General features: G+C 38.1%; 1 protein-coding gene across 2 annotated transcripts in view; it reads left to right on the top strand.

The window, feature by feature from the left end:
* Window positions 1-12593, top strand: part of CAP2 (cyclase associated actin cytoskeleton regulatory protein 2) — a 71830-nt gene that overhangs the window by 23550 nt on the left and 35687 nt on the right. For both annotated transcript variants that reach the window (XM_038127029.1, XM_038127028.1), the window contains one exon: window positions 10959-11036. In XM_038127029.1, the coding sequence (XP_037982957.1) occupies window positions 10959-11036 (78 nt within the window). The remainder of the gene's footprint in view (window positions 1-10958; window positions 11037-12593) is intronic.

A 12593-nucleotide genomic window follows, 5' to 3' on the forward strand; every position in this document is an offset into this window, starting at 1 on the left:
AAATCAGTTCTTTAGAAGGGTGCTCAGTGATAACTGCTAGAAGAATATTTATGAAGTAAAACCTCAAGAAGTGCTGTAACCTTTTTAATTTACAGAGAGAAGCATCTGGACTTCCTAGAACTTGTATTTGTTAAATTAGGAACACATCTAAGGGCACAACTAAATTGTAAAGTCTTTTCTGAAACTCCCTTAGTATGTATTTGGACCTTCACTGAGAAGGAAGGGCTTCTGACAGCATAGCTGGTGATAGAGAGTGGGGGTGCTTAGCAGCAGCCTCAGGGGCAAAGCAGCTCAGCAGAAAAATAACCAGAGTGCCTGCAACCAGCACAGCAAAAGCATGTTTGTGCAGATCACAATGAGACCTGCAGGCCCCGAGATCTCTCTGGTTTTCTGATGTGCTGGCTTACATGTGCTCCATGGAGGAAATGTAGGTTTGCTTTTCCTCAGGGAAATGAGGTCTTTCCACAAATAGTTCCTCAACGCTAGTGACCAGGTCCTCCAAAGAACTCTGAGCTCAGATGTTCACAGGAAAGAAAAAGGCACCTGAATTTAAAAAACTGTTGATCTTGGTAATAACAACGTTTAGACTTCTTTACTTCAGTGCATTGTATGCAGTTTCTGTTTATTTAAAGAAGTAATGCCCTTTTTCAGAGATGCATAATGTAGCTCCAGGTAACAGGAGAAACTGGAGGCTTCAAAGGGCTGTGAAACTTTAATGTACCCCACTTTCTGTTCTTCAGTGAAATCCTGAACTGAGCTGGTTTCCCTTTGCCATCACTCTTGAAGAACCCTGCTTATTTTTTTGTAGACTAGTCAGGATGAAGAGCTGTAAGAGCTCTCAGGAAGACTGTGGCCAACTTCCTCCCTGTGCATGTTGGGGTGCTTTCTGTGTAGTCTCCCTAATACAGACTACCAAAAAAACCAAAACTCAAATATTTTGTCATGGCATAATCTTTGACATGTGATACAAAGAATATTCATGTAATATTTTTACTTAAATGTATTCCCCTTGGAAAAGCCTTTTGCCTCAGGAGTCATGGATTATTCAACAAAATGGAGGCAGGTCAAATCCCGCTTATCACTAATTGCTGTTACTCATACCCCAGTGCTTCTAAAATACAGTCTTGACAGTCTTTGGTTATTAGAAGCTCCAGCCAACGATGGTGGCCTGGTATTTTAGCAATGAAGAGAAGCCATTTGTTCTTACGGTGGTTTTTGCTTGTTTTTAAAATGTTTGGCTCTTTTTATCTGTTGTTTGTTTCTATGGTGATCACTAATTACATAATTATTTCAGAGGCAGAAAATGACAGCACAAATCCTGCACAGCTGACAAACAATTTTGTGGCTGTGTCTGGTCTATAAAGAAGCACCAGGGACCAGGTGCTTACATCTAGATCATGTGCTGCAATGTGAAAATAGCACCCTTTACTTCTACTGATGTGGAGGCCTTCAAAGATAGATCCATGGCTGTGTGCTGTGCAGTGAGATGGCTTGGAAATCTCCATCAGGTGACTTGGCCCTTTGCAGAAGTCTGCATTGGAAATGGCAAACTTGAATTCTTGAACACTTTCAAACCTGCTCAGAAAAGAAAAGTGTTGTAAAACCACCAACACTTTAGTCTGTTAATAGACCACATCTTGGGTAATGAGTGGACTTCTTATTTTTGTACACAATTCTCAGTATTTTTCTGTGCTGAATCTTCTGGAGGCCCTAACTATCAGTGCATTACATCTGTTTTTGGAACTTCTCTGTAAAAGTAGAAATGAACAGAGGTCAAGAGACTTACAGATTTTTGGCTGTCATCAAAGAGATTAATGAAGAATTTGTGAATCTGGAAGAAGAAAAAGCAGCCTTGTTGTCATATATGCATATATGACAACAAACGGTGACCCTGACGTGATTGAGATTGGACTGTAAAAAAGGAGGAGACGTGATTGAGACTGGTCTATAAAAAAGGAGAAAAAAAAAATTAGAGAGAATAGGTTAAAGGGTACCCTAAAAATGAGTGAAGGCAGCAAGGACGCTGCAGAGAGACTGGTCTATAAAAAAAAAAACCCAAAAACTAGAAATGAGTGAAAGCAGCAAGGACACTGCGGAGGTCCGGAACTAATTCAGACATCTGATTTGAGGTGAGAGATTGGGAAAATAATGGGAAATAATTTATCAAATGAGGAAAAGACTGTTTTGTCCATGTGGATGAAAAGGAAAAATGTTGAAGCTTCTGATTATGCTCTTCATAGTTTACTGATATGGTGTAAGTCACAGAACTTTGAAGCTGATGCTGACACTGTCTTTAGTGCCCAGGCATGGAAAAAGGTTGAGAAGGGACTATGGGAAGTGATAAGGAGTGGAAAGTAGAACAAGATAGAGGGGAAGAATTGGAGGAACAGAATTAGAGCAAGAAACTGAGGTAGAGGAACAGGAGGAAGATGAGGTTGAGCCTGTCGATGTATCTCCCCCTGAGGAGTCTGCTGCAGTTCCTGTGGAGGTTCCCCCAGGGTTTGCCATCGTGAGAATCAAACGGCAGGCTAAGACTGTTCCTCGGTATTTATCGCCAAAAGACTATATTAAACCTGTGTGTGTACTTCGCCTGCTCAGCAGTTGGCTGAGCAGAATACTAAACTACATGACCCCATGGATTTGGGAAAAAAGGACTTAAATACTAAACTATATGACCCTGTGCATTTGGGAAGAAAGACTTAAGTATCAATCAATGTGATCTCATGGTGATCTGAGTAGAAAACTGCATGAGGAGAAGTAACAAAACTGAAAGAAGAAGAGGAAAATTTACTAAAGCAACTGTAAAGAACTGGAAAATGAATAGTTCTGTTATTCAGTACAATGTGTTTATTGATTAGTGAAACATATCAGTTGCAGCTATTGATGTTTGTTAAGCATGAATATAAAAGATTTTGAAGATAAATACTTTGTAAGCTGAGAAAAGCTGCAAAACTGAACCAACACTTAGAAATATATATTTGTATTATAATATGTTGTCTGAACATTTGTATAACTATTAGTTCTAAATGAAATCTATGAATGTGTCATAATGTTAATTTACTTGAACATGGCTTTCTAGAAATGCTGCAACTCCGTAATTAAAGAAAAAAGGGGGAATTGTGGGCGATACAATGGAGATGGTATAGAAAGCAATCTTACCCCTAAGGAGTTGCAGCTGGGCCAATTATCAAAAATGAGGAGAAGGCCTAACTTCAAGAGGCCACAGCTGTAACTAATAGAACAACAGGAGCTATAAAAGAGTGGGTTGGTTTGTTAAGAGCACACACCCTGAAGTAGGAAGGGAATAGGAGTTAGTTGGTTACCTGGTAAGAGATGAAAGGGTGTGCTTGGAGGAGCTGCTCACCAGAAAACACCAAAAAGGTATGAAACTTTTGTGATAAAGAGATGATAGTATAGAATTCCTGTTATGTATATGCATATATGACAACACAGCCTGAGCTTTAGGAGAGCATCAGCTAGTCAGTAGCTTTGGTCTGGCCTTGCTCTTCCTCTCTTATGCGTGGCGAAGGTTATTTGAGATGTTTTTGGAGCATGTGATATCCTATTGCTTCACTTGCCAGTAATAAGTAGCTGCAGTGGCCCTAAAGCAAAATATTTATATCCATTTGAAGCAGTGACAGATGAACAAAATAATTGACTGTTTCTGCTACTAATATTAATAATTAATTAATTAACAAAGCTGACATTTAAGTAGTATTAGTTATGTTTTAAACTTAACAGTCCCTTGAAATCAATCAGAAAATTACCACATGTCATTCAAAACTGAGACAGTTTAGAGGAAATTTTGGAACACTGTGGCAAACTTTAGTGGTGCAAACAGTGCAGAATATGTATATTCTTTACCCAAGGCAATAATATTGAAATTAATGTAAAAACAACTGTTGTGCTTTTAGATATCCCTTTCCTCCAGTTCATCTGTACAGTTCATGTTTCAAATGGAGAAATAAAATGGCAGCAACAGTCTACCCCTAATGATTCTATCCATCTTACATCATTAATTAGCATTGAGAGATCTTAAAGAATGGTATGGTTTGGACTCCACCAGAAGTAAGAGCGGTTTAAGTCACAGTGAAGCTGTGACTAAAAATTAAAGTAAGTGAATAGAGATATGGATGCTACTCTGAAACAAATAATACTGTGCACAGTTACATGATGCAGTGTTTAATACAGTGTTAGAAACAAACATCCAGAGAGACCAGCACCAATACAATTGATAGCACTGATTGGTACTGTACAGGTAGTAACAGTGCTGAGAAATTTTGACAAAAATTCCCTAATATAGACATAGCCATAAAGGCTGAAAACCACCAAAAAAACTCAGTATAGGGGACAGCTAATTGGTGGTAGGCAATGTATCTGTCTGAAAGTAGAAAAGAAAGTATCTCAGGTGGTGTCTGGTTCTGTGAAAACCAATGGCAAATCTCCCACTGACTTCAATTTTGACTTGAATTTCAACCCTGTTTTCTGCATAGACCACTGAGAGAAAGGTTTTTTGTTGTTCTTGGTTTTTTTTTACTTTTCATTTTCCAGAGTAAAAAGTGTTCTGTTTGGAGAACTGCCAGTAACTCTTTAAGGCTTGGTCCAGTTTTTAAAAATCCTTATCAGCCAATTAGCTGTTCAAAATAAATACTGTCTGTTTTGCTAGCCTGGATGGTTTCTATAGCAGCCCCATCTTAACTTAAACTCTGTTCTTTTTCCATTTCTTTCCTCTCCCTTCAAGCCAGCAGCCACTTCACCACTTCACTTTGAAAAGGCTTTTGAAAGCAAAATGTAAAAGACAAACTCTGGTAGTGCTGTCTCTCTTAGAGAAAGGCTAGGGTCAGTGAAGCTCCATCTGTAGTTTTCATTTGCTGAAAGAAAAGACACAGTCAGTCATTGTGTCTTTTGGTAGATACAAAGGACCTGTAATTATTTCTGCAGAAACTACATTTTGAACTCAGGATCACTAAATCCCATTTTTTACTTGAGTCCTATTTACTATCTAGAACTGTATTTTGATTTGCTAATTATCTCTGTTAATGTTAGCATGTATGTATAAGCAGATATTTAATATTCTCCAACAATAGAAGTCCAGTAGATTCTGATATTTACACTGTGATTTTAAATGCTATGATTTTGAGGAAATACGATATTAAATACAATAACATTTGACAAATTCAATATTGTAAGATCAGTAGGGTAATTTTCTTGACTTGAATTTCATTGGGAAATCTTATGTTTGTTTCTCTTATTTCTATTTAGTTGTTTTTTGTTTTTTTTTTCCAGGTAGGGAATTTATGTTTAACTTGAGATCTGAGTGCATGTGCCTGTTTGTTCTTGTAGCTTTCTTGGCACATAAATAATATTTATCTTTATTGGTACTTGGATACCAGAGTGAAGGTAACTTAGATTGAACAGAACATTTGAAATGAGAGAGGCAGATCCTGAACCCACATGTGCTCTGGAGAACTGAACCTCACCAAAGCAAACTGGAAATTTAAGCTTCAGGTCCAGTGCATCTGCATCTACTCAGTTTGGAGCAGTGCAAGTTTGAGTGGAATTTGTACTCATGCTTCTTCAAATGGGTCAGCAGCGTTGTTTTCATTAGACACCCCTCACAGAGCCTCCAGCAATTTTTCAAGCAGTGGCTTCTGACAAATATCAGAAGTTGGCATTATGTTATGACAGAGAAGGTTAAACCAGTTGCTATTTAAAATATTATTTCTAAATACATATGATTCCTCCATTAACCTCTGCAGGCTTAACTGAGAAGAGACCAGTCCGTGCTGTTACTGAAGTGGTGACAGAGAGATCACTGACTGTAGTCAGCCACAGGTTTCCACAGCGTGGAACTGGCCTGTCATGGCACACATGTCAAACTTCAGCTCTTCCAGCCATATGGGTCACCTGAGTCAGCTGTTAAACAGACTTGAGGTGAAGGATTAAGATGCATTATTCCACAATTTACCAGTGGGGAAATTAGGGTGGTGCATGGAAAGTCACATGGTCCTGGAATTTAGGTCCAAAGTCGCAGCCATCTCCTCCAGCCTCTAGAACAAATTGCTAAAAGCAGAGTAGGAAATGCTTTGAGGAATTTGCTTCCATCAAAATATTCACCTCATCTGAGGAATCTGTCTGGTGATTGATGTGTCTGTGTGTAATCCCAGGCATGCCAAAAGGATTACCCCCAAGTTCTTAGATGTCAATTTTCTGTTGCTCCAGAACATGTCCATTTTTGTCTGCAGATAGATGGGTACAAGTTGGTGGTGTACTCTACTCTGATAAATTTAGTCACCATTCCTATTTTTGACACTCAAGCTTCATTACTATAATTGAATATCACTAAAAGAGTTTCAGCTGATTTGTTCTGTAGCAGTCTTTTTTCTGTGCCACACAAGGTGTTGAAAAAGATCCCCTTTGGTGTGGTCTCACTTACTAGTCTTCACTGGTTTTGGGGAGGGTCTCATGAAAGAGTCACCCACCTCCCTCCAAAACTATAGTGCTGCCTGCTTAGTTACACAGCCTGGCTGCTAAGCACAAGGAGGTAGCAATGAAGTGTCGCATTTGAAAGACTACAAGAAAGAAGTGGAACGCTGATAGACTGAACTAATGCAGTCTTAATGAGAAGAAGCTCTTCTGTTGCTTTGAAGGGATGCAGGGAAAGAAGTACGGCATGCTCAGAAGCAATAAAACTCTGAAAGCTGTTTTTGATGCTGTTGCAGAAAGAAGGAAGTCACTGTGGCAGAATTCTTACAAAATTCTACTTGTAAAATGCAAATACTGTGTTAGCATGATCGTTTTATTAAGATTTCCATTCAGAGGTGAGAGATCTGGCTGCTCTGATCCCTACACAGTTAAAGGCTTTTGGGAGTGGATAAATTTTGGGCACATAGCACAAGCCTTGCAATCAATATATAGTCTACTGATAACTCAATGTTTCAAACATCTTGTAATAAATTTTGGATAATAAAAAATGCAAGAAGCCACCATTTAAATGTAGCACAGGTAACTCAAAAGAGTGTTACCTATAGCTTGTGTGCACTCAGTAGCACCAGATTTCTTAAAGACAGTTCCCAGACATTTTGAGAAAGTGGCCTTGGCCACACTCTGCACTAGGAGAAGTAATACAGTTCTGGAGGAGAAGTGAATCCTGATTCCACATCCGACAATAGTTTTCACACACATATGAGGTATAGTCAAAGAATGTCATTCTTTTAGGAACATCAGTGTGTATCATCCAATGGTCTGTCTCCAGCTCTGACCAAATTCCAGTGCTTCATCAAAAAGAAATGAACAATGACACAAGAAACCAGTTGTTACTTTGTACTCAGAGTGGAGAAAAAAATCCTCTTCAGCCTCTATAGTGACCACAGGGATCCCATAAATGTGTATTTAATGCAGTGTAGACAAAGTTCCAGACACATTTTTTTAAAACTCATTGATATTACAGCTCAGTATGTGTTCAAGAACTCAATAAACAATCTTAACTTTCTGTAGCTAAGGACTCTTATGTTTATGATCTGTTTGATCAGCATTTAAAGCTCTGTCTTAAAATAATGCTGCCACTTAGGAGGAATTGGAAAGATCCCTTCTGAATTCACTTTTTGCATTGCTGGAAATCTTATACATTTGAGACCACATTTACTCATGGCACAGTTTTCAGACCTGTGATTATGTGCTGACACTACCATTTTCTTCATTCTCTACTATTTTATTGTCTATGAGAAAGAATTGTCATATTCCTCAGCCACTTTCTTGCTAAGAAAAATAAGTGAAACTTAAATTTTATCTTTGTGTGACAGATAGTCATTGCTTTAAAAATCCAAGTAGCTTGTCTCATCATCAACTCTGATTTAAGCTCATCTTTTTTTTAACAGATGTGACTGTTAATTCCGTGCACAGAATTCCAGAGGAGATTCTTTCTAATGATACTAACACTTCTGTAGATCTACTAAAATTACTTTGCCACATCCTCTGTAGAACTGCATACTTTCTTTTCACAAAGGCACCTTCCTGGCTTTTATACTTGTATTTTCCAGTCTTCAGCATTTCTATTTAATTAGTTCCATATTTACACTGAGAACTATGCATTGTTTTAAAGAGGCGCCAGGGAGGATTGCTAAATTTTATCCAATTCATATTATCTGTGCCTGCAAAATTGTCTTACTCTTCGTAAGTGATGAGTGAGTCCTCCTTGACTGTGTTAAAACCTCCTAACCTTGGGTTGCCCAAAGATGTTATGAGTGTGCACCTAATTCTTGCTCTTATGACATGAAGAAACATATTGATTGCTCCTAAAAATAATCCCTGAGAAACACAACTAGCAACTTTCCTCCTCTCAAGTAACACCATCTGTAATATACCTTATTATTGCCTCTGCTTTTCAAGCTTCTTATCCAACTGAAGAATTTTAATACTAATTTGTGTCAATACTAATTTCCACTCAAAGTGGGAGTTTCCCATGAAGACCCACAATAAGCATTTTATATGAGACCCAGATATACTAGATCTGCCACATTATCCTTGTTTAAGAAATAATGATTTCAACCATAGGTAATCCCGTTTTAATTTCTGCTGGTTTTCCTTTTCATGTGTTTTAATCACTTGTTTCAAAGCTGGTTTAAATGTTCATGGTGCTGAAGTCAAGCTAACAGTCATGATATCACTTGACTTAACTTCCCTCCCTCTTCTTGGGCATATTTGCCCAATACATCATTGCATATTTCTGACATGTACTACTATCTCCAAATAATATCTAATAAAATCTTTTCTACTTGTGCTTCTATCTGCCAGTGTCTTCAGTACTCTGGAAAAAAGATAATGTAGACCCAATAATTCTGTCACTGAGCTGTGGATATTTGACCTCCCTTTCAAATAATGTAATTCCAATTGATTTGCCATCATTCTTCTTAGCTACCCTTTCAATATCTTTATGTACATTGACTTCCTTGAAACTGGGAAGAGCATGTTATTCAGCAACAGATAATCTATACATCAAAAATAATGTAGACATACCAACCTTGCCCTTCAGAGCAGTGTCAGGGCTTCACTTCATTGCTTTGTTTATTGTTCCAGTAACTAAAAAAAAGGTCTTTGTTTTACTTTCCCATGCAAGGTGCAGTTCAAAAAAGCCTTTATCCATCACTCCTTCGCTGTATGTGTTACAGTGCCTGAAAAGAAGTTCTGCTTGATAATCCAGGCCTTCTCTCATTCTGTGAGGGTTTTGTACCTATTCTTATTATACTGCTTTCATTATTTGTTCATTTACAGACTCTAACCCTTTCCTACAATTTCTCTCTTCTGCCTAGTGCACACAGATTATTTCCATTCTCAATGTAATCCATCTTTTCCTGCATCCAAATCATTAAGTTCCTCATACCAATCATCTTCTTTCATTGATTTTTCTATTTTCTAAAAGTTTGCCTTATGCCAAGCCTTAGTTACGATTTATTTTTATCCACCCTGCAATCTAAGAAGCACTGAATTCATTCATAATCGCTTCCTCCTCAGGAATATCAGTTTTTTCTCAGCTGTTTTACAAGGTTCTCCTCACACACACAAAACCACCTCTAAACTTAAAATAACCCACACGTTGTTGTTTTATGAATTTCTGTACCAAAAAAAGTCATCTGAAATGTCTAAGAATATCTAAACCTTGCTATTATTGATGGTATTTATGTCTCTGGCTGGAAAATTTAGGTTTCCCTTATTATTTATTTCTTTATCTATTTATAGAGATGATTATACCTTTCCAAATCTCAGCCTGTCAGACCATATTATCCCTTTCTCCCCAATTACTGTCCAAGCTGGGTCTCTTTTACCATCTTCCTTGCAGTGACTTTCATCCTAACAGATTATGTTTTATTCATGCCATCACATTTTAAGATGAATAAACACAATTTAGCTGTTTTACTTTGCTACAACATCAAATTTCCTGACTTTTATGTATTTTAAGTTGCATCCACATGGGTCTGTATATATAATTACCTTGTTTTCTTTTAGATTGTGAAAGGGTGGGGAAGTGCATGCTGTTTTTCCTTGGAGTTTTTTCAAAGTGATTATAAATGTACCTATTCATATTAGGTTAACTTAACAGCATTTGGTTTGGCTTAATTTGTATTTGGCAATATATTCTAGTTATGTATAATTCTTTTCTATACCAGTATGCTTTTTCCTAGTTACTACTCTTCCACCTGGATGAGGTAGAGGTGATACTGGAATACTCATTGAAATCAGTGCATATCAATAAGAATGTGCAGAAAATGTATAGGGTTCAAATAAACTAAAAAGACCAGAAATTTCAACATTAGTAAACACCCATGAGTGTAGAGATTTATCACCCATCCAAGGTGGTGACACGAAAGCATACTGTCGGGTGCAGCTTTAACCCAAATGCTAGAGTTCTGTGAGTGGAAAACTGCCCAAAGACTTCAACCACCATCTCTCATGGCCATCAAGTGTGCCCACAGATCATGGGCAAGGAATGAATTACAGCATAGCCCCTCAGCAACTGTGTGAAGCTCAACTCATCCTGAACATCACCACAGCCTAAGCTGCAGTTCAACACAAAGCTTGCAGATTGCTGTTCCCAGTGGTAATAAGTGCTTGCTATGCACTTGGGTATAAGCATCACCATTAAAATGCCTAGACGTACTCAGAAGTGTTAAAATTAAGCCTCCTGTGACTAAAAGTAGGAATTATAACTAAAACCCTGCTTATCAACTCATTTTATTTCCTGTCTGAAGAAGATTGGGAATATAACCTTAAGTGTAAAAAAAAAATATATATATATATATCAAAGCTAGTACTTTAATACATTTCTTCCAGTCAGTGTTGCTGTGATTTAGATGAGAAGCAGCAGGGAAGATTTGAGCTGTCACACTTGACTTTCAGCTGCCACAAAGAGGCATTGGAGGTTACAGGCTAAGGTTTAATTTATATTCCTCCTTTTGTTACAGGCAGAGATGGTACGTGCTGCTTTCCAAGCGCAGAGATCTTTCTTGCTGTTAGCATCTCAATGTCAAGAGCCTCAAGAGGTAAGGAAAGTGACCTGAAGCTTCAAGAGGCAGTGTATAAAAAAGTCTGTGTTGCCATATGTTATTGATCCTGCATTTGCTTTGTTTGTTCCTTTATTTATACAGTGCACGTGGGGGCTTGCTTTGACTTTGATAAGCATGGTGCTGTATTAATCAGAAAGCCATGGTCTGGGGTTAAGAACCTTTTCTGTACCGATGAATATAAGATCATTGAAGAAAGCAAAGGAGTGTCCACTTTACATTTGTAAGTGGGATCAGGCTTTCTCTGGAAGCTGGAAATGCCATGGAATAGAATGGCTATTTGCCAGCCGCCCAGGGATGCTACGTGGTAGACATTGAAGTCAGGGTATAAGCCAGTGAGAGAAAAACCAATATTAGCCCATATACTCAGTATTCCCCAAACTGAGGTTCAGGTTAGCCCAATTCTGGGAGGAAGGGAAAGCATTTTGTCAAGATCGAGTGGATTTATATACTTGTTTCAGTGGCAACTGTTTAAATTCTCCCCTCACTAGAAAGCTCAGGGAAGCTGTGGAGTTGTTATGAATCTCATTTGTAGTTTCCAGAAGGCTCAGTGCCAATAGCACTTTATCATTCCTGGGAATAGCAATCAGTTAGCTCTTCTGCGGGACCACCCTTGAACCTTCCTCCTTGGAGTATCCAGAGAATGAAGTCTTCCCTTGCACAATCTCATCATGGCCTTCAGTTCTGCATTTTTCCACTAGTTCCTTGTTCCAAAGTGCATTAAAATCCATTTTTTTAAGTTTTGCTGTCACTATTGTTCTTAGAGACAAAACTAGTTTTTTCTAATCACTATGTTTTAATGGCAAGCGTACTTAGGGAGAAGAAAAAAAAAAACCCGTAGATATTCAAGGGTAGACTTCAGAGTTATAAGCAAGAAGGGATCAGTTGTTTTTCCAGCTGTCCCTGATCTCAGTGAGTAAAAGTGGGTCATGGCTCACACAGAACAGGCAAAATTCCCATTGGTACAGGCCTCAAGCAGTCATTTATACTGGCTGTGAATACAATTGCACCCAGTGGCCCACAAAATTCTACATGTTCATAGGTAAAATATTCCCCAGTGACAAGTTTCTGATGGCCTGTAATGCAATGTTCTGAAGTGTTGGGATTGTCCCAGCTCTGGTACAAGAATAAGCTGTGGGTCGTGGTTTGGCCTCCTGTGCTGATGTGCTATCAGTAGGATTTTCTGTGCTTTTCCAATGAGAATGGCAATGGCTTTTCCCTACTCCTACCCTTACAACTTTCTGACCTCAAGTCAGAAATCAAGTTTGAGATTTTTCAACTGTAAAGTTTAGAAATTTTTATTTTAAAATGTCAACAAAACGTGCTTAAAAAACAAACAACAAAGAAAGAGTAGAGATTTAAAGAGATTCTCCAGCAATCTAGAATGATGGTTACAGAAGCATTAAGAAAAGCAATGAATAATAAAAGTCTTGTCATAAACATCACCAGAGCCGGCCATCCATATGTCTTAATTGTACATTATCAGGCTCGCATAGATTTCTGCATCTTGTTGAAGGCAAGAAAGTACACTTTTAT

The sequence above is a fragment of the Motacilla alba genome, chromosome 2, assembly GCF_015832195.1.
Source record: "Motacilla alba alba isolate MOTALB_02 chromosome 2, Motacilla_alba_V1.0_pri, whole genome shotgun sequence".
NCBI lineage: Eukaryota > Metazoa > Chordata > Aves > Passeriformes > Motacillidae > Motacilla > Motacilla alba.